The sequence below is a fragment of the Prionailurus viverrinus genome, chromosome A1 (genome assembly GCF_022837055.1).
Source record: "Prionailurus viverrinus isolate Anna chromosome A1, UM_Priviv_1.0, whole genome shotgun sequence".
Taxonomy (NCBI): Eukaryota; Metazoa; Chordata; class Mammalia; order Carnivora; family Felidae; genus Prionailurus; species Prionailurus viverrinus.
The window spans coordinates 235,370,190-235,393,495 of NC_062561.1; the positions used below are offsets into that span (position 1 = coordinate 235,370,190).

General features: G+C 46.0%; 1 protein-coding gene across 4 annotated transcripts in view; it reads right to left on the reverse strand.

Annotated features, from left to right (window-relative positions):
* The window catches only part of ADCY2 (adenylate cyclase 2), a 415,111-nt gene that overhangs the window by 372,076 nt on the left and 19,729 nt on the right, over positions 1-23,306 (reverse strand). For all 4 annotated transcript variants that reach the window (XR_007154128.1, XM_047867851.1, XM_047867840.1 and 1 more), the window contains exon 2: positions 20,385-20,582. Coding sequence is in view for 3 of the 4 variants with exons in the window: in XM_047867851.1 (XP_047723807.1) it covers positions 20,385-20,582 (198 nt within the window). In the remaining variant the exon portion in view is untranslated. The remainder of the gene's footprint in view (positions 1-20,384; positions 20,583-23,306) is intronic.

The following is a 23,306-nucleotide window of genomic DNA, read 5'->3' on the forward strand; positions in this document are numbered from 1 at the left end:
AATCTTTTTGGACTCTTGAGGAAAAGTTATTCTTAATTTTAATTAAGTAACAGCTTATCTGCAATGGGACCGTTTCCAGCGGTTGGACATGAGCATCCTTCCAGACTCCGGCTCTTGCTGGAGATTCCAATCGTGTCATGTGACAAAAAGACAGTTTCCCACACTAGGACATGTGTGAAATAGTGAGCAAAGGGGCATCCGGAGAGGATGGCAGCCACAGCAAGCCTAGGTCTTCCTCCAACGGAGGGGAAACGCTCTTACCGCAAAAACATTCATCCTTTTCACTGGACCACATTGTACGGAGGGGACCTTAAACTGGCTCACTTGAGTATCAGCCAGACGCTGACACTGATCCCCTAAGCTCTCCCAGTGGCAGAGCCCAAGACATTTGCCCAGCATAACCTGCCCAAGGCAGTGACCCCATTGTGCAAATACCCAAGGAGAGCCATAACCCACCTGGGTCTGATCGCCACCACCTACACAAGTGACCAGGGTTCCCGGGTAACCCGACACCCTACAGGGTCGTTACCTAGCAGACAGACACATTCTCTGAGTAACCACAAGATCATAAACTGGCGTTTTGGGTGAAAGTGAATTCCCCATAATCAGATCATCCTATAAAGAAACAGAAGAGATTTTGGACGAGGCAGACCTCCCACGAGGCAGACACCCAAGAACTCTCGGCTGGAACGATCAGCTCTTTATACAAACACAATATTGATTACACTTTATAGGACCCTATCTCCACCCCATGAGGCCCAGGGTCTCTGTGCTCTCCCGTCACTGTGAAGTTCACAAATGATCAGACTGAGGCTGACAGAGGCCACACCAGACGCCAGCAGATAGATGCCCTCCAAATTATAAAAGCATGTTTCCACTTTTAGTTGAGAAGACAGCCCTTAGAGTCCGTGCGCATCCTTAAAGCATGCAGCTTCCATCAATCCTGTACTTAGCTTTGGTGACTTTGCATTTCCAGCAAGGAAAGAAGTCATCAACTACCCTGTCTAGATTCTGAGTTTCATCTTCCTCAAAGATGTGTGCAGCACAAAGCTGACACGGAATACAAAGCCGTACATGTTGACCAAGTCCCTGCGAGCTCCACACCGAGTGTGTGTGGTTAAACCATAGCACATACTTTATTATTTTTATTACAGAGCACATACTTCAAAAGAAGACACGCAAAAAAGACAACCAAAGGAAGACAGTGGCAGGATTTTAATCAGTCTACAATTATCTTATTTAATTTTTCCATGCTAAGGATATAATTGTCATCATATGGGTCAGTAGAAAAGAAGTCAAAAAATACAGCATGTCACATCCCGTAGCATGCCTGCGTAAAGTCTCAAGGCCCAGATGCCGTTATTTTGATCATTCTCATTGTATTGTTTTCAGTAGTTTGGTCTGTTTGGCTTAGGGTTTCGGGTTATTGCTTATTTGTTTTAGAACAGATGGGAGCCAACAAAAAGAACTGATATTTAATTATAATAACAACTGCTTTATAGGATTTAAGGATTATGGCCATTAATCCCCCAAGTAATTATTCCAAGTAAATTTAATGATGTCACCTTTTAGTTATTTACTCTAAGTTATCATAACCTTTGAACATCTGACTGGGAATGCAGATCCCAGGGACCAAATCCCACCATCATTCGGTATCACATTCCCTGGCAGTTGTTGAGTGCTGTATATTTAAGTTTCAGTAATAGAACACTTCTGATTATAACGAGTAACAGGAACACAAATTCAGGGAGTGGGGGGAAGGAGGGCTTATTTTTCAGGATGGTCAACATCACAAGGGAGGCTGTGGGGCGAGGCAACAGTGGGGGGGGCAGCCCTCAGCCTAGAGGCAAGATAAAAGCTAGCCGGCAAACGCAGGTCAAAGGCAAAGTTATACTCAGTACATCTAACTTCTTCTTACTTTTAAAAGTTTACTGTAAAAGGTAAAAAACAAAACAAAACACTAAAACCAGCAGTTCTAAAAGTACAAGAAATAACAGGACAGCCACCCCATAAAGGCACCTCACGCACCACGCATCGCGCTCAACTGGCTTTGGATGCTCTACTTTCGCGTACGTATGTAACAAGCACACGGACACTGAGGACGTTAGACCTAGAATCTCCCTTTCACATTCTCTTCCTTCTTCCCCAGAAAATCCCAAGAGGCTAACTAAGATCACTAGGTTACTCTTTGTCCTCCATGTTTTCTCTCTTATTTTTTTTAACCTTTACTTATTTTTTAGACTGAGAGAGAGAGAGACAGACAGAGCGCGAGCTGGGGAGGGGTAGAGAGAGAGGGAGACCCAGAATCTGAAGCAGGCTCCAGGCTCTGAGCCGTCAACCCAGAGCCCGACGCGGGGCTCGAACCCACAAACCGCGAGATCGTGACCTGAGTCGAAGTCTGACGCTCAGCTGACCGAGCCGCCCAGGCGCCCGTCTCCTCTGTGTTTTCATCTAGGGGCTGTACTTCTGCATATTCAAAACACAGACACACAGATCATCAGCGTGATCCCAAAACTTCCTGTTTCATTCGACGACGCCACGCTTTCAAGATTTATCGGTGTTGATATACGTAGATCTGTTTTATTCATTTGGTTCTTATCTAACACTTCACTGAAGGACAATCCTGTAATGGATTTATCCAGTTCCCCACTGACTTGCCCAACACACCTCCTTGTGCACGCACAGAGGATTCACTGTAGCTCATCCACAGAGAAATAACGGTAATGGGGATGGGTCTTTCCTTCTGTTTCTTCATCTCTCTCCTTTTGTAACGTGTTCCGGGTTTTTGTCTGTTTGCTTTGTGCTTCTCACGGCTGGTTGCACGGGCCCTCTACGACGACGTTACAAAGAGCTTTCCCTCTATGTGTTTATGAAAACCTTAAGGATTTGCTTTCCTCACTGAGATTTTAATCCACCTAGAATTCCGATTTTTACATGGAATGCAGTAGGATCTGTTGTTTTCCATAAGGTAATTGATTTCTTTCTTTCGTTCATCTGTTTCACACGGGCAGTTTTCCACCTGCCAAACAGTCCACCCTGTCTGACCCTATGCTAACTGCCCTCTGCCCCACAAGACGGGGTCTTTGTGAGCTCTCCCTCTGTCCCCTTGGTCTGTTTGCCCACACCTGGGCCAATACGACAAAGTTAGATTTGTTTTTGTTTGTTTTTTTTTACTTTATTATAATACACCCTCCCCATTTACTTCCCTTCTATAAGAAAATGAGTTTGTCTACAAAAAGTGGCAATTATTTTTCATTGTTTCATAATTTTTAGAGTAATGCATCTGTGTTTTTATGGTTCTCGGAACATTCGGTTCTTTGGCTACACCGCCCATCAGGAGGTAAAAAGAGTAATAAACGTGATTTTTGCATATCAAGAGCATTACAGAAAATACAGATTATGATCTAGGCCTTTTGCAAGTGCGTGAGTGTGTCATGTTCAATGAAAAATACCCCTTTAAAAAACAGGCTGAACAGAAATTGAATTTCAAATGACTCCGCAAGGGATTTGCCCATCTTTTAAAAAGTTTAAGAGGCAATAAATCTTTGTGCTCAAGGAATCACCTCCTCCTTAGACTTGATAAAAATGGAAATATTGCCTGCCATTCTCTAAGAATGCCTCAGTGACTTTCTTCTCCTGCCATTATAAAGGCAAGGAGGGGACACGGCCAGCACATCAGAATGGAAGGAAGGCTGGAAGGCGGGAAAAGAGCAGCGGGTTCCATCCCAGACCTGCTACATGTGTTCGGCGAGTCACAAGATCTCTGTTATCAATAAAACACCTCACACGCCCTTTTCACACCTTTGTTGAGGTAAAATTAGCAGGGTGCCTGGCTGGCTCAGTTGGTGGAACATGTGACTCTGAATCTCGGGGTTGTGAGTTCAAGCCCCACATTGGGTGCGGAATTACTTTAAAAAAAAAAAAAAAGAAGTAAAACTGGGTTGTAAGACTCTGTTATACACCCAAAGTACAGGTCCTTTGTCAGGTGTATCTGTGTCTTATAGTTGTTTTTCTGCGGCATGAATTTTCACTTCCTTCGCAGTGCCTTTCAACAGTAAGAGAGCTTGATTTTGACCAAATCCTACTGATGGGTTTTTCCCTTTAACAGGCCACAATTTTTGGTGCTTTCTACTTAAGAAACAGCTTTCTAGCCCAAGGGTACCAAGATCTTCGGAAGACGGAAATGTTTTATTTCTACCGGAAATAAAAACATGGACATGGAAACATGGAAATGTTTTATTTCTATTAGTGTCATAGTGTTAGAACTTTTAAGTCCGTGACCTATTTTCAGTTAATTTGGGGGGACTATGTGAGCGAAGGGTGGAAGTTTATTTTTTGCATATGGATATCCGGTATTTTCAGCACCTACTGTCAAAAGCTTATACTTCCCCCCAATGAACTGGCCTGGAACACAGTGAAAAAGAAACAGACCATATAAGTGTGGGGCTATTTCTGGACAGTCTGTTGAATCCCACTGGCCTAGGTGTCTATTTTTATACAAACATCACACCATGCTGATCACTGTCATTTTATTTTATGAGAAATCCTGAATCCGGTGGGATAGCATCGCCACGTTCGGCTTTCTCAAATTTGTTTTGGCGTCCCTGGGTGTTTTGCACGTCCATACACATTTCAGAATCTATTTCTTACTCCCTACAAAAAAGCTTGCCGGGATTTTCGTTGAAACGGCACTGAATCCACAGAGGATAAATCTGGGCAGAACTGTCAACCGAACATAGAGCGTTTGGATTCACGAACAGAATCTGTCTCTCCCCCAGTATTCGTTTTGTTAACTTCTGACGACGACATCTTACAGTTTTCCGTGTGAAAGTTACACACATTTATTCAGGTTTATTCCTAAGCATTTTGTATCTCTGATGCTATATTAAATGGTATTTTTTTTTCAGTTGCTGATTGGAAGGTTCTAATATACAGGAATAGAACGTATTTCTTGTAAGCTGTAACCTCACTAAAGCCACGTCCTAGTACTAGCTGTGTTTTTAGGTTCCATAGGATTTTCGATATAGACCAGTATTATTCCATGCAAATACAACGCAGGTCACATGGAGAGTATTAAATTTTTTAGCAGTCACATTCCAAGTAGGTAAATTTCATTGTAACGTACCTAGGCTGTATTATTTTATCATGTAGTGATTTTTTTTTTAATTACGAATGAAATTGTTTGCATTCTCTTTCTCATACTTCGTCTTCAAAAGTGTGTACAGGTGCACCTGGGCGTCTCAGTAGGTTAAGTGTCTGACTCTGTGTTTGGCTCAGGTCCTGATTTGTGGGATCAAGCCCCACATGGGGCTCTGTGCTGACATCGTGGAGCCTGCTTGGGATTCTCTCTCTCCCTCTCTGTGCCTCTCCCCTGCTCGCACTCTCTTTCTCTCAAAATAAATATATCAACATTAAAAAAAATTAAGTGCTTCCATTTGGAGTACCTCTTGATTCAAAATACTGACGTAGCAACTTGTGCTCGTGGTTACCATAGTAGGCAGTGCACAGACAGACAAAGCCATTCCACTCTCATTTCTTAGTCTGCATGTCTTTTGTTTCTTATCTTGCCATTTTCACTAGCGAGGGTGTCCGTACAGCATGGAAGAGACATGGTGGTTGTGATCAAACCGACCTCACTCTGGATCGTGGGGACAGCATTGAGTCTTTCACTATCAGGAACGATGGTACACTTTTTCACAATTGCCTTTAATGAGTTTGAGGTGGTTCCTCCCCATTCCACGTGAAGGGGTGTCGAGTTGTGTCAAATGCCTCCTCCGCATCTCCCAAATGATGACATACAGCGCATTTACTGAAACGATCCGTTTAATGCGATGAATCACATCAACTGATTTTTTTAACGTCAAACGAACTTTGAATTCTTGAGATAAGCTCCATTTGGTCATGTTATATTTTATACAGAAAATATATGAACACATGTTATGTTTTTTTATTCTTATTTTTTATTGACAATTTTGGTCCATGTTTTTCTCTCCTTGTAATGCCTTTGGTTTAGGGATCAGAATAATGGTGGCCTCGTGACATGAGCTGGGAAATGTTCCCTCTTCCATTTGGTGGAACAATTTGTGTTGTACTGGGATTACTTTATCCTAAAATTTTGGTAAGAACTCACCACGAAGGACATTTCAACCTGAGTTTTCTTTGTGGGAAGATACTTAATTACATATTCAAATTATTTTATACATATAGGACTATTCAGGCTACCTATTCCTTCTTAAATGAACTCTGTTAGTTTGTTTTCCAAGGAATTTTTCCATTTCATCTAGATTGTGGGATTTGTCGGCATAAAGCTGTTCATATTTCTTTACCTGTTAAAGACTGTAGAACCTATAGTAACTATCCCTCTTGCAATTCTAATATTGGAAATTTCATCTTATTTCATTATTTCTGATTGCCTACTGAGTTTCAACAATATTATTGACCATCTCAAAGAACTGCTTTTAGTCTCATTGATGTCCTCTATTTAGTTTTTCTGTTTACAATGTCAATGTTTTCTGCTCCTTTGTTTAATTTCCTTTCTTCTAATCTGTACCACCTTTTCCAGTTTCTGAAGGCGGAAGCCTAAGTTACTGGTTTGAGCCCTTCATCTTTCTAATAGAAACTATTCAATGCTATAAATTCTCTCTAAGCCCCATTCAGGATGCACCCCCCCCCCAGGAGGTAGGCACCAACTCCTCATTTATCCAGTTCAGCATACTGTCTGATCCCCTTTCTGGGACTTCCTGGCTATTTAGAAATGTGTTGTTTAATTTCCAATTACTGACTGGTTTTCCAGATTTCTTTGTGTTACTGACTTCTAATTAAAGTCCATGAGGGTCAAAGGACATATTTTCAACGTTTATTTATTTTTGGGACAGAGAGAGACAGAGCATGAATGGGGGAGGGGCAGAGAGAGAGGGAGACACAGAATCGGAAACAGGCTCCAGGCTCGGAGCCATCAGCCCAGAGCCCGACGCGGGGCTCGAACTCACGGACCGCGAGATCGTGACCTGGCTGAAGTCGGACGCTTAACCGACTGCGCCACCCAGGCGCCCCCAAAGGACATATTTTCTATGAGGGTAATCCTTTCATGTTCAATGGGACGTTTACAGTCAAGAATATGGTCTACCTTGAGACATGTTCCACGTGCATTTGAAAGAACACATGCTCTGCGTTGCTGGGTGGGGTAGTCCATAAACACCCATCAAATCGAACGGTTTGGCAGCACTTTTTAAATCTCCTATATCTTTGTTCACTTTCTTCTGTCCCATCAGTTTTGACGAGAGGTGTAATCTTTGAGTGAGACTGTGGATTTTCACCTCATGTATTTTCAATCTCTTATCAGGTACACAGGCATTTGAAGCTACCAGGTCTTGACAAAGTGGCTCCCTTTCCGTTAGGAATGTTCCTCTCTCACTGCCACCTGCTCTTCTGGGTCCCATTCCAGGAATTAGTCCAACTGCTCTTTCCTGAAGGTTCTTTCTCGAACGTTGTGGGTTCCTCCCATGGAATGGGCTAATTGGTGCTCAGGTGGAGACTTCACAGGACCAGCTACAAATCCCTGGAGTCTCTCTCGAGGCAGGAAGCTGGAGAAATCATAGGAAGCTACCCCCCCGTCCACCCCACCACTGTTTCCCTTCCCATAAAGTTCACGTCCCTGTAGCATCCCTTTGCCGATGTCTCAAAACCATCATTCCGTGTTACTTTGTCCCAATTCTGCAGTTGTTTAAGGTGGGAGGGTAAACCAAGTCTCTCTTACTTCACCGTGTTTGGAAGCGGACATCCGAAATGCCTTCCTCTTTGGAGTAGAATTATCACACGGAGGATGTTTAAAGTACGCTCGTTAATCTCAGCTTTGAACTTATCAGACGGCGAAATGGCTAAAACCAGCTTATTACGAAATCAACGTAACACGACTTGTACTCTGAGAGAGTGGTATATGTTAACAGAAGCCCAGGAACTAAAGCTGCTCGTTAAACTAAAAGCTGAATTTAAACAAGCAGCCGCGAGCAGTCATAAATCATGTGTGGCAGAGCTGGAATGTTTATTTGGCAAAAAGACTCCACCCTCAGCTTAGGACAGTTTTCTGTTTGGGGCGATTTTCTCCCCAGCAGAGACAAGCAACCCTTCCAACATCTTTCCTAATGTCTCCCACCTTCTTTCTTCACTGACTGTGTGGACCACTCCCCACACTTCGGTGGATGCTCCTGTCCCCCAGGCATTCACCCCCCGCCCCTGAAGCAAAGCCTGGGTGCAGAAAGAACAAAGGGCCTTACCCCTCCCTCCGCCTCCCAGCTCCCTGGCCTGGGGGTTGAGGGCACACGTGTGCTGCTGCCTGGGGCCACCCGTGCGGCCACACAGGACCCACACTGGATTTGATGCTCTGGTGACACTGTTTTGAAATTCTTTGCTTATTTTTTTTTAAATATGAAATTTATGGTCCAACAGGTGCCCTCCTCAATGCGCATCACCCACCCTCCCCTCCCTCCCACCCCCCATCAACCCTCAGTTTGTTCTCAGTTTTTAAGTCTCTTACAGTTTGCCTCCCTCCCTAGCTTTTTTTTTCCCTTCCCCTCCCCACGGTCTTCTGTTAAGTTTCTCAGGATCCACATAAGAGTGAAAACATATGGTACCTGTCTTTCTCTGGATGACTTATTTCACTTAGCATCACACTCTCCAGTTCCATCCACGTTGCTACAAAAGGTCAGATTTCAATCTTTCTCATTGCCAAGTAGTATTCCATTATATATATAAACCACGACTTCTTTATCCATTCGTCAATTGATGGACATTTAGTCTCTTTCCATAATTTAGCTATTGTTGAAAGTGCCGCTATAAACATTGGGGTACAAGTGCCCCCATGCATCAGCACTCCTGTATCCCTTGGGCAAATTCCTAGCAGTGCTATTGCTGGGTCATAGGGTAGGTTTATTTTTAATTTTTTGAGGAACCTCCACACTGTTTTCCAGAGCGGCTGCACCAGTTTGCATTCCCACCAGCAGTGCAAGAGGGTCCCCGTTTCTCCACATCCTTGCCGGCATCTATAGTCTCCTGATTTGTTCATTTTAGCCACTCTAAACCAGCGTGAGGTGGTATCTCAGTGTGGTTTTCATTTGTATTTCCCTGAGGAGGAGTGATGTTGAGCATTGTTTCATGTGTCTGTTGGCCACCTGGATGTCTTCTTTGGAAAAGTGTCTGTTCATGTCTTCTGCCCATTTCTTCACTGGATTATTTGTTTCTCGGGTGTGGAGTTTGGTGAGTTCTTTATAGGTTTTGGATACTAGCCCTTTATCCAATACGTCATTTGCAAATATCTTTTCCCATTCCGTTGGTTGCCTTTTAGTTTTGCTGACTGTTTCCTTTGCAGTGCAGAAGTTTTTTATCTTCATGAGGTTCCAATAGTTCATTTTTGCTTTTAATTCCCTTGCCTTTGGAGACGTGTCAAGTAAGAAATTGCTGCGGCTGAGGTCAGAGAGGTTTTTTCCTGCTTTCTCCTCTAGGGTTTTGATGGTTTCCTGTCTCACATTCAGGTCCTTTAACCATTTTGAGTTCATTTTTGTGAATGGTGTAAGAAAGTGTATAAACCACAATTTCTTTACCCACTCATCAGTTGATGGACATTTAGGCTCTTTCCATAATTCGGCTATTGTTGAAAGTGCTGCTACAAACATTGGGGTGCAAGTGCCTCTATGCATCAGCACTCCTGGATCCCTTGGGTAAACTCCTAGCAGTGTTTTGAAATTCTTAACAACTGCAGTTTGTACGGGGCCCACGTAACGTGTGGCAGATACAGGTGCTGACAGATGTGTGTTCTATGTCCACCGGGCCTTTGAACATGCTCAGGTACATGAGAAAGTAGAAATAAGGCTCCTACAGCTCCTATTATCTTCTCAGTTCCCTCGCACTTATTACGGGTTAAACTGTGTGCCCGCGCCAAAAAGAGAGAGAGAGAGAGAGAGAGAGAGAGAGAGAGAGGAAAAAGGAAAAAAACAGATATGGGAAGTCCTAACCCCAATACCTCCAAACATGGGCCTATTTGGAAACAGGGTCACTGCAGGTGTAATTAGTTAAGATGAGCTCACACACGCATAGGCGGTCCCCCAGTATGACTGATGTCCTTACAAGAAAGCAGCCATGGGAAGACGGACAGACGCAGGGAGAGCACCACAGGAGGACAAAGGCAGAGAGGCTGGTCACATAACTGCAGTCCGAGACGCCAGTGATCGCCAGGGCACCACGAGAAGCTAGCAAGAGGCAAAGAAGGATTCTCCTACAACTGCGGAGGGAGCGTGGCCCTGCCACACCTCGATTCTGGATCTGCGGCCTCTAGAACTGCAGGGCAGCGCATTTCTATTGTCCCCAGTCACTCAATCTGAGGTACTTTGGTCCGGCGGCCCTTAGACACTCGTACAGCACCAGGCAGCAAATACCACAGAGCCACACGTTCACCCGGGGGCCGAAGTCAGCGCCCCCTTCCTGGTGAACGTCTTCTGTCCTAAACGCCTCGTTACTTCCCAGCACTATCGCTGCACCGGGTCACAGGCTTTGCAGCAGTCGCAAGGAGCCACGACTCCCAGCAGCTTCCTGGAGGCTGACAGCAGTCCAGGCAGCTCTGGGTCTGCCAGACCTGGGGGGTCTGGGCATGTCCCAAGAGCAGAGAGAGATGCTCATTTTTGTGGTGGTGAAGCCAAGATGGCAGAAATGATTATAAACCCCATTCTTGGGCCATAAAATCTAAAAAGTAAATGATCCGAACCCAAGAGACACCTATATTCTCCAAGAAATGTTTGATTCTTACTAAAATCCCTAGCCAGGGGCAGAAACCTGTGGACTAGAGTGCCCAGAAGGAAGGCTCTGTGTGGCCACAGAGTGTTAAACAGACCATCTTTAGGCAGCACCGGGCCCTCCGCCTCGTCTCCCCTCCCCCTGCTCCTCACCCAACACCAGATCGACCCTTCCCAGCACGATCAGTACCCTGCCTGCCCCTCGGTGTCCACCACTCTGCGCACTGGGCTGGGGCTTGGCCACAGAGAGACGCATAAAGGCCCGGCCTGAGGGAGCTGGTGGCACAACAGACATGACATATGTGAGTTCATTAAAACTTGGGAGTATCGGTTAATACCCTAATCCATCGCACAAATGAGAAAATTACATTCGACAGAGATATATATATCTATATATAATAAAGATACAGATATAGATATATAATATATTATGTTATATTTATATAATATATAATATATTATGTTCTTATATTGTTATATGTTACATATTATACATGTATACATACACATATATGTACATATACGTATATGTGTGTATATATATGCATTTGTATGCTATATATATGTTACATATATAATATATTATATATGTTATATTTATATAATGTATAATATATTATATTATATGTTACATATTATATATGTACATATACATATATGTGTATATATATGCATATGTATGCTATATATATTACATGTTACATATATATTATATATGTTATATTTATATAATATATAATATATTATATTATGCTATATATGTTACATATTATATATGTATATATACGTACATATATGTATATGTGTATATATATGGATATGTATGCTATATATATTATGTTACATACATATTATATATGTTATACATATATATGTTACACATATATATGTTATACATATATATGTTACATATACAATATATATGTTATACATATGTTATACATATATACGTTACATATAACATCGTACTATACATGTTATGTATAATATATATATGAAGCTCTGCAAATACAGAAAGAAAAGAAAAATATCATGGTGATGATGTAAAATATAGTATTCACCTGTTGTCTCCAATTTTTGTTTACCCCAAATCTCAAAGTTTACTGTGAAGTCTCCTCCGTGTAAACCTCCTTATTTGATCTGGGGTGGTATATACCTTGCTCCTTCCCTTGAGCTGGGTGAGGATGATATTAGAGGCTGCTGAGAAAAGGTGACATGAAACACGGGATACTGGGGAAGCTAAGTGAGGTGTTGCTTAGCAACTCTTAATGGGAAATAATTTAAAGTCTGCATTTATTTTTTTTCCCAAGAACTCGCTGCTGCTCCAGCCTGGGGTCTAGAATCCACTGCCCTTCCCGCCGGCAGCTTCCCTGCATGCACGCATGGGCACACACACACCGTTCCGACCTGACGCTGTCCGGCTGTCTTATCCACTGGCTCCCACGTTTCTTTGGACAGAACCGCACCCCCCTTCATTACAAGCACAAAGTAGCTAGAATTCCATTACAAACACAACCTTGCATAAAGTCCTTCACAAACACTGAAGGCAGTGAGCCCTAGCTCAGCCACCATCCAAAGTGTCCCCGCCGAAGCGGAGTCCGTAACAGACGTTTTGGAAGTCTACAGAACATTTTTCCTCCCTTGTAAAGTTCCAGCTCTTCCAACAAAACACTACAGATTCCAGACTGCAGTCATGACTTCCTTCAACTTCACGTGGGCTTCTCCAGGTGGTGCTTCCAGATGCCCCGAGGGCTGCAAACACCAGCATCCTCGTGATGGCAGCCACCTCCCGGAACACGAGAGCCATCCTACGCAGCCTACAAACAAGGTCACAGGTGGCACCCAGATCCAGGGCAGCGCGGGGAAAGGCTGTACCCGGCTGGAATGAACGCTGAGCCCTGAGTTGGCCTCCTGGAAAATGCCCACCCAGGACCCTCTGAGTCTGGTGGGTTTTTCCTATGGGAAAGATACGGCCTTGCTGCAGGTGTATAGGAGCTAAGAAAGGACCAGATGAGAAAACCAGCAGAAATAAGCGAAATGAAAAGGAATCTATTTGTAAGGAAGTGACGTTAGCTTCAGTATAAAAGCAATCATTAATGGGGCGCCTGGGTGGCTCAGTCGGTTAAGCATCTGACTTCCACTCAGGTCATGATCTCCCGGTTCATGGGTTTGAACCTCGCGTCTGGCTCTGCACTCCCAGTGCAGAGCCTGCTTGGGATTCTCTCTCCTCCCTCTCTCTCTCTGCCCCTCCCTTGCTTGCATTTTCTCTCTCTCTCAAAAAACAAACTTTTAAAAAAGCTATCATTATTTCCCAAACAATAATGACTAATATATACATGGACATTTGTTTCTTGAGTCAAATATGTCCCATTTCTCTTGGGGATTCATCTGAGGAATGAAAATCATATTCCCTTCAACTGGGAATATCTGCTGACAATATGAACCCATGATATGATCAATTTTATGGCATCTTTAAGTAACAGCTCCCTCTCTTTGAAGTTTTTCCAAATGACATCTAACCTAAAAGCAGCTCAGACAGAACAATCCAGAATTCCCAAATATGTCCCTTCCTCCTCATAATAATCTGTCATTCACTGAAGCATGACAGGAAACACCCCACATTTTCTTTTTTTCAATTTTTAATGCTTATTTATTTTTGAAGGAGAGAGAGACAGAGCGTGAGTGGGGGAGGGACAGAGAGAGGGAGACACAGAATCCGAAGCAGGCTCCAGGCTCCGAGCTGTCAGCACAGAGCCTGACAGGGGGCTCGAACCCACAAACCGCGAGATCATGAACCCAGCCAAAGTCGGACGCTTAACCGACTGAGCCACCCAGGTGCCCCGTCACACCCCACATTTTCCATGACAAGAAGCACATGGTGATGATGTGGAGATGATACACGGTGATCATGGTGCCAGAATGCTGTGTTCAAATTCTGTCTGTCTTCCCAGCTGTGTGACTTTGGGAAGGTGGCTTAACCTCTCTGGGCTTTCGTTTTCTCACTGGCAAGTTCCAAGTAATAATGGTACTTGTGTAAGTATACTGAATAATAGTACTGAAGTAAGTATACCCTAGAGGGTAGCAGAGATCAGGTAAGTTGTGTACGTGAAGTCACTGAACACCGTCCGTCGGACGAGAGAACAGGGATAGCAGAAGTGTTTCCTATAGCCGTGACGGTGGAGCGGGCCAGCAGACACGCCGCTTATGTGTATGCGCTCAGTACGTCCGCAAGTATCTGCACTGCGATCCCTACGTATGTGACAACGCTACCACCCATGAAGACCTGACCAGCAAACAAAGATGTTTCCAAGGCCACCCGGTCTTTAAAATGTACACCGATATGTGTGTGGGGTGGGGGAGATACTGCACAAGTGCAGGGGTGAGTATGGCAGTGCCTGTTTCATTCCCCGACAGGAGTTTAATTAAGATGCCCGTCCCCAGGGCCAGGGCCTAGGCTCCTCTACAGAAATGCACAGAAGGAGGAAAAGAGGAGCAAACAGAGAGGGACTGTTCCGGAAACGCCAGCAGACCGTCTACCGGGGCAAGGGGAGGGCTGGGAAACCCCAGGATGGGTCGCCGTAAATTCCCAGCTCACTGCACAGCCAGTATGACTTTCCCCTCGCTCCGGCTGGGAACTAACAGTAGGGGGAATACAGAAAGGCCGCCTCCACTGAACTGCCAGAAATGGGCAGGGTCTCAAAGTCACTGCACTCCAGGCTGGGTCCAGCTGCACTGCGCTTCCTTAACATTCACATCTTGTCCGTATTATCTTTGCCGTTAAAACAGCAAGAATGCAAGGTTTAAACGCCCCTCATCCCTCTTGCTAAATGAAGTCAGTATCTGCATTACTTTTTGATTTTTCTCAGGTGTATCCTTTTTCACAGTAATAAAGTGTTACCCAAAATGCCCCCTGAGAAACCCCCTCGCGCACAAAGGCTTAGAGACGGGTGCCCCGGATACCGGGGGGGCGGTCTCTCCAAGCTGGATTTCTGTCTCCATCCACAGGCCACTAGGTTCTTCCGATGATAAACAAATTCGGTAGCGGCATTCCCGGCGACTGCACTAAAGGAAAAGCAGACCGATGCCGTACCGTTTCACAGCCTGTGAGAAAGAAGCCTTTATCGTCTCTCATTTTCTTCTGCTTTCAATCAGAAAAACAAAAAAAAGATGTTTGCACACTGACGTCCTACTTTCGTACGGAGACATACAGGCACTTGGGGAATGTCTGGCATCCTTTTAGGTAATGCGACCAAGGAAGTGTCTTCTTCCCGGAGCGAAACGCTAGCCTTTCAATTTGGCGGTACTTTAACAAATCTATACAACAACTTGAGCGTGGTCTCCCTGCCAAGGTGAAAGGAGGTTGTCAGGAGTGGAAGCGTTCCCTCAACTCTATTCAATGAGCGGCGGGTATGAAGGAAGCAGAAAACTGGAGACAAATGCAAAGAAATCTCGGCTTTCTTGTCCTCCCTTGGCCAACCCAGCATCCGTATGCTAAGTGCCAGCCATTGGGACCACTGCTGCCCTGCCCTGCCCTGGCTGCCGCCTTCTGAACGGTATTCTCGTCTCAGAGAGAGGGTCCTAAGTCAGGAGCTATCTGCTGAGATGAAATGCATTCCTTCTTGCTAGAAACTCATTAAGTAAAACATCGTCTAAAAGCTTGGGCTTCACCAAGTAACCCAGAGCATTACAAAAACGTACCAGGCAAAACTCCCTGGGTGTCACGTCACTAATGCAGGAGCCCAAAAGATTCCCTCGCGTTATTCAGACCGGCAGAGGCACGGCGAGGTTCCCTTATGCACCAGCATCCGCTCGTGATGGCATCTGTTTACGTAGCAGTGCAATCATCAGGTTATCTTCTCTCTGGATTCACGAGTGTGATTTTATTTCAACAGGATTTTCACATTCCGGAATGCGTCTGGTTTTAAAAAGCGCCAAAACCTCCACGGCACGCATTTAACTGCACGGTGGATTTGCGGTTTAAGTGAAGCTCGACATCAAGAGCAGTTATCAAAATCTCAGAAGGGAGAGCGGTCGTTAGAGCATCACGTCACAGGAGAGCCAAGTGGCTCCTCGCGATCCACTTAGGGAACGGTATGTCTTCCAGTGAAATCACAGCTGTCGTGAGTTTAACCGTGTCCCTCAAAGAGGATATGTTCAAGCCCTCACCCCCAGGACCGGTGAACGTGATCTTATTTGGAAATGGAGTCTCTGCATATGTGATCAATTACAGATGCGATCATCAGAAGAGGCTCTAAATCCAGTATGATGGGTGTCCTTGCAAGAAGAGACGAGACACAGATGAGAATGACGTGTGACTGCAGCGGTACGTCTACAAGCTAAGGAATGCCAAGGATTGCCAGAAACCACAAGTAGCTGGAAGGCGCAGGAAGGATCCTCCCCTAGAACCTTCGGAGGGAGACCGGCTTTGCCCAGACCTTGATTTCTGACCTCTGGCCCCAGAGCTGGGAGACACAATTTGTGAACCTCGTTAAGCCTCTTCCTGTAGGGCTCACCCTCCCAGGAAGGGCCCACACTCTAGAAGCTCTCACGCAGAGACCACTGCTATGCTGTCACTGCATGTGCGTGTGCAGAAGAGGGAACCAAATATCCCGTACACACAGCCACTGGTTTATTAAAAATAAAAATAAAAATTATCCCACTGACTTGACCTAACAGAACAGAGAAAGCAAATACCTTAGATAAGCCTCTACGAACATTCCCTGCAAAGCTGTTCAAGTATCTTTTTAGAACCATTCAGGAAAACAAGAACGGAAACAGGAACAGCACTGGTCTCCTGGCCTCTCTGTCATCGCATGGACAGGACAGTCAGGGCACAGACGCAGCGCATCGACAGGACTTCGATCTCAAATGCCAGCGTCCCACTAGGCAGCCAGAGCCCCAAACTCTGCAATTTACCACCGACTCCACCCAGAGTTGCTGGAACCATCGAGAAAATATCACTTTTAAACCCTTTCCATCCAGGAGGCAGCCACGTGGAACAAATGTCAGCGGGGGGGTCGGGGGGGTGCTGGCAGGTGGACGGGGACGTCAGGAGGGGCCGGCTGGTGCCGGAGTCAAATACCCAAGGCCGAGAGAGGCTCTGTGCGCTGTCCAGGCACTGAGGACAAACTGACCCCCCCCCCCCGCCCGCCTCTTTTCCAGTTTCCTCGATTCCCCAGGGATTCCTTCCAGACCACGCTCCCGACCCTCCTCCGAGCTGGCCACCCTTCTACCTGCTGGTTCTTCCCCACACGCTGCAAAATCGCTCTTTGTGCCTCATCAAAACAGACAACTCGTGGCCACAACTCTGCTTCCTGAGGGTTTGAGAGCTGGTTCCCTAAAAGCACCACTGAGGCACCGTATCCTATGATACAGGGCTTCTCGGCCCCAGCACCCCGGGCATTTGGGACTGGATCTTTTTCTTCTGGTGGGTGCTCCAGTGCACACTGTAGGATGTTGAGCTCTATCTCTGGCTTCTACCCATCAGGGGACCACAGCGTCCCCCATCCAGGGTGGGACAATCAGACATGTTTGTACACGTGGACGATCACCCCCTGGGGGTGAAATCGCTCCCAGCAGAGAAGCATGGTATCACGAAATAGAGGCAGCCTCTAGAGCGAGGCCCCCCACGGTCTAGTGTGCTGCTTCATTCACCGGCCGCCTGGGCGCGAGCAAGGTCCTTGTCACCCCGTGTCTTACGTCCACACTCGTAAAGCAGCAATGTGTCAGTGACCACCTCAGGGAGCAACCTGGGACTAAGTGAGGTCACGCAGGAAAGCATGCAAAACAGGGATAGTAGCAATGAAACAGAAACGACCAAAAGACAGGTAAAAAGAGAACGCCAAGAACGGTAAAAAAAATCCGCCAAGAAATCCGAGCGAGCAGCCTGCTCTTGGCCGAGGGCTCTCCTAGGTGCGAAGACACAACACGTCCCCCCCGCCAGGAGTCTACATCCTCGAAGGGGGGGGGGGGGGGGACGGTGAGGCACTGGAAAAACTGCAGCATGCTGAGTGAGGGGCGGAGCACGTCGGGGGCCCCTGGAGGTTGCGGACGGCTGCTCTGAGGGCAGCAAGGTTAATGAAGGTGACACAGGGGTCACGCAACACCTGGAGGGAGCATTCCCGACAGGGGGGAGGCCCTCGTCCTGATTAACTGGTTCTAGGAAAACCGGTAATAAAAACAAAGCACACATTATGTCACCGCTGACATTACAGGTGTTCCAGTTACGCTGGGCGTAGACTTGAGGCCACTTGCATAGTGTTATTCTGCATGGCAAGTCCTGGCTAATACAATCAGAAAACACAGCACACGTGAATAGAGTGAATTCAGGACTTGAAAGGAAGGAGAAAATTTCTTCTTAAATTATCTTCAGACAATGACGCTGTCTATATAGATAAACTGAGACCCTCAGATAAACTAACAGAGCTAGTAAGAGTTCACCCAGATTGCTGGATACAGGTAGGCATTAAAAAAAAATAGTATTCTTACGCACCAACATTAACCAAATAGAAAAGGTAATTAGGGAAAGAAGAAAAAAAAAAAAAAGATCCCTTCGGGGCACCTGGGTGGCTCAGTCGGTTCAGCATCCAACTCTTAGTTTCGGCTCAGGTCACGATCTCACAGTTTTGTGAGTCTGAGCCCTGTGTCACGCTCTGCACTGGCAGCATGGAGCCTGCTTGGGATTCTTTCTCTCTCCCTCTCTCTCTGCCCCTCCCCCGCTCACATGGTCTCCATCACTCTCAAAATAAATAAACTTTTAAAAAAACTAAAAAAAAACAAAAGAAAAGAAAAGAAAAAAAATCCCTTTTATAAAACAAAAAAAATTTTAAGCACCCCAGAACAAGTCTAAATAAAATGACCACTGACTTTTATGAAGGAACAAAAAAGTCTTCAGACATAAAAGAAAACCGTAATTATTGGATGAACATTCCACATCATTCCACAGAAAGAGTCAATGCAACACAACAGCAAATCTCTGGATCTTAAATAATATCCTTTTATTATCTCCTAGGTGTTTTACATCATTTAAAGCAAAAACTAAGAAATTGCATAGTTGAAATCCAGATCTCATCTGGAGTTTTCCCTGGACATGATACGAAAAAGTAAGCTCAGAGAATCCTGGACAAAAGGAGAACAGGAGAACAAAGACAGGCCCTTCCCGACAGCAAGGATCTTAGAAAGCCACGTTGTCGAACAAGGTGACAATGGTACAGGCAGAGACCGCCAGGCGGGTACCACAGGCCCACGAGCAGTGAGCCTGGCCAGCGGCCTCCTCCTGTCCCACGTGCGCACCGTGAAGGTAGGAGGGACGGCATGTGCCCTGGAAGGTGCCGGGGTGAGGCCAGAGTGTGGTGTGTGGACAGAGGGGGGACCCGGGGCGGGGAAGGAGCTGGGAGCCTGGGGCTACACACCCAGCCCTGCAAAGAGCCTGAAGGGGACAGGGACGGGGAGACTGGCCACGGGAGCTGTCCACAACAACAGCATCCTTTGGAGCAGAGAGACCAGAGACCGGAGAGCCTCCCCTTTGCAAGAGAAACCGAGGCCAAAAGGGGATGGTGGCTTGGCAGAGGCCACGAAACAACCAAACCTCCTGACGGAACCCACTGGAAACCTCCCCTTTGGGGAGCTCATCCAGGGCTCTCTCCAACTACAGCACACCAGCCACACTCTCTCTGGGTCCGGCACTTGAGCGCTCTTGTCCGCTGCCGTCTCGAATCTCTCTTCTCTGGCCTCTCCTGTCATTCTCCCTCACTGGTCCTGGCCTCCTAATGCCTTCTCCTCTATTCATCTCTGGTTCTTGTTCCTCCCCTCCCCGCCCCCCAGGTCTTGGGTCCCCATCAGCTCTGTGACAGCACTCCCAGTGCTCAATGCACGCTCTTCCTGGATGGCTACAGGACCCCGTGGCTTCCATTACGAGCTTGAAGCTGGCAACTCATGTATCATTTCTGCAGCCCAGCCCTGCACCCTAGACAACATCCCGCTTACTCAGGCAATCCGGGGATGCACCCACACAGCATCACAATAGGAGGAAAGTCCCAAAGAGCCAACATCCTTCAGATGTAGCCATTTTCTACACTAAGAGCCTCCCCAAGGTCAACATGAAAAACCATGGGTTTCCCAACAGGTGTATGAAGCAATCCTACTGATATGAGGGAATCAGGGTGATAGAAAATCAGGGTCACAGAAGTATGTCTGCAAGGAGAAAGCTCTAATAACTGAGAAAGAGTACAACTTCAACAACCAGTGCTGGAGAGTTCAGGTAAGGCTCTGATCCCAGAAGGATCCTGGAATAACAAAAAACCCTCACGGACCAGGGAGACTATGCAGGTAAACGCAGTATGAGAAGTCAATCCGGACCCAGCCGTCTATAGAACAAATGATGAGGTGAGACCCAGGCCTGCACCCTGGCTGCTGGCAGGTCTGGTAAGTCAAAACGGGCACTGAGTGACTTCACCCACGGGGCACCACGAAGACTGGCTATCTCAAACGGCTTTCTTCCCAGCTACGGGTCTCCTGTTTACAGTTTAGGGCCAAGTTTACAAGACTCGTGTGTCATCAATCAGAGCATATAAAGAAAACACAAAAAATATTTTAACAGCTTACCTGGTCCCAGGGGGAGACGGTGCCTCCAAAGCACATGAACAAGTACCCCATGGCCACCAGACACATCCATATCACCAAAGAGAAAAGGCGTAGCAGCTTCTTAAACACGGACTCGATGCACACGAGGATGAATATCGCAAAGAAGATCGCCAGGGCAGTTGGGACTGTTATTAAAAACGCCACGTGGTCTTCGACTTCCTAAGAGGAAGAAAAACATCGCAAAGGTATGGTTTAGAAATATCGTGATGCCAAGGGTTCGTGTCCTCAAATGTCCGCATTAATCAGTGTCAAAATACATCGGGTTTTAAAAATGATTTCAGTATGAGAGATGCGGGGAAGCACGATCCCCCTACTTCTCCACCATGTCAATGGGAATGCAAACTGCTACAGCCGCTCTGGAAGACAGTGTGGAGGCTCTTCAAAAAATTAAAAATAGAACTACCCTACGGACCCAGCAATAGCACTGCTAGGAATTTACCCAAGGGATCCAGGAGTGCTGATGCAGAGGGGCACTTGTACCCCAATGTTTATAGCAGCACTTTCAACAATAGCCAAATTATGGAAAGAGCCTAAATGTCCATCGACTAACGAATGGATAAAGATGTGGTTTATATATACAATGGGATAGTACTTGGCAATGAGAAAGAATGAAATCTGGCCATTTGCAGCAACGTGGATGGAACTGGAGGGTATTCTGCTGAGTGAAGTAAGTCAGAGAAAGACAGATACCATATGTTTTCACTCATATGTGGATCTTGAGAAACTTAACAGAAGGCCATGGGGGAGGGGAAAGGGGGAAAAAAAAGTTACAGAGAGGGAGGGAGGCAAACCATAAGAGGCTCTTAAATACAGAGAACAAACCGAGGGTTGATGGGAGGTGGGGAGAGGGGAAGGTGGCTGATGGGCACCGAGGACGGTACTTGTTGGGATGAGCACTGGGTGTTGTATGGAAACCAATTTGACAATTAATTATATTATAAATAAATAAATAAATAAATAAATAAATAAATAAATAAATAAAAATAAGTCATTTCAGAAGCAGAATGGTTGGAACTTCTGAGGAACTTAAACTTCCCATTCAATAACAACATTTCCCTACAGAAATAACCCAGTACTGTATATGTAAATTATGCAAACCGGCTATGCCGTTGCATTTAGATTTTTCCCTGATAAATGGAGAAGTGGGTTTTATGCCAACGTGAATGTAAGAATATTTACTATCAGGATAAAAAATAAGACAACCAACTTCACTGCCTGAATCAGAGAATCAGAAATACCCCGGCCTCAGAAAATGAAGGCTTCCAAATGGGTTTGAAATGTTTTATTTAAAAATCTAAAAACTGCCTGAGTCTCTAGAGTGATGGGCTTTTATTTTAATGCATGGCAATTAATGTTTTAAAGGGATCACAGGTTAATAGGAAAGGGTCAGAAAGGCCTAACTATAGCAGATGAGAGAGCAGGAAGTACTTACAAGTAGGTGCCATTTTGCAGGCTTCCCGCCCCACTTCTCTCGCGTTCTCGTAGCAAACAGAAAATGAGCATATAGCATTAGCCTCTTCCTAATGCATTTTTTGAAATCCACTTTTGCACACTAATGCTCATTTTCTATCTATGTGTTTCCAGCCACACACACGAAAGGCGTACTATTCCCATTCTATAGGATTTCAGCACAACGCGACAGACGTAGTGTTTCCTTTGGTTACGGCCGCACGATTCAGGCGTTGGCTTTGGCAAAGCGCTGCCAGAACATGGCCGTGAACGGCATTCCCTGTGGCTGGAACCCAGCTAAGGTCTTTAACCCTCATCCAAACATGTTGAGCCCCTAAAGCACCCAAAGAACCTTCCATCAAAGAACCTGCATGGCCAGGACCCTAAGAACGTTCACTGAGGCTTCAGAATAGTAAAGGGTATATAGTAACACCTGGGACTTTGGGGACGGTTCTTTCAAACACTAGAGCCTGGTGAGCCTTTCGTCTTTTCTGGTCTGCACGGGGTCCACCCCATCCTGTTAGCAGGCTCCGGCGTCACCCCGGAGATGGCCTTATCCCAACGTGAAACCATGGGAAGCAGAGCACATGGGCCAAATCACACACAGACTCCAGAGGAACATCGAGGGCAAAGAAGGGGCGCTGGGCCCTCCCCCATTTGACTTCCTTTCCCTTTCTCTCCCACCGTCACTCGTGTTCCACCATCCAAGACAACACCGAGAACGATCACAACAAATACCAATCGATACACATTCCTGTGCTAAGCACTCGTTCGTATGTGAACCTCTTTAATATTTACGCCACCCCTATTTGGGGCATGGTGTCTGCACTATTCCACAGGTGAGAAACATGAGGCCCCGAGAACTAGCAGAAGAGGATCAGACGCACGTTCTTATTCTCTCCCTCCGTCGCCGCTCATGCCCGTGATGGGAGTGCCTGAGCTGTACTCACAACCTCAGACACCTTCCGACCACTGCCAAGGGCACCAGATGTGCCGCAGGTGCGGGCGCTCCCCACGCTCAGACACCACAAATAAATGTGCACGTGGACACGACAGCATGTCCTCTGAGGACACCCAACTTGAGATTACGACCGCCGCACACACGGAGCCACGAAAACTTATTTTATTGTAAACCTCCCACAGTGAGCTGAACTGTGGACACAACACTAACTTGTAAATAACCAGGACAGGCGTTTGCCTCGCATGATGGTTCAGTTATTTCATTGACCCAGTAGGGGAGAAATAATCGTTGACTTTATGGGCTTCGTTTCTCCAGAAAGACTGGAGATGATGTGAAAATACGCGTGATGGTAAAGTGAAAATTAGTAAGTACAGGAACAGAGGAACGGGAAGAGGGGGGGAGATCTTCATCACCTGTGGTTCCGTGCGCTTCTCTTTGAAAGGATTGAATAACCGTGGGCCGCCTGGGTGGCC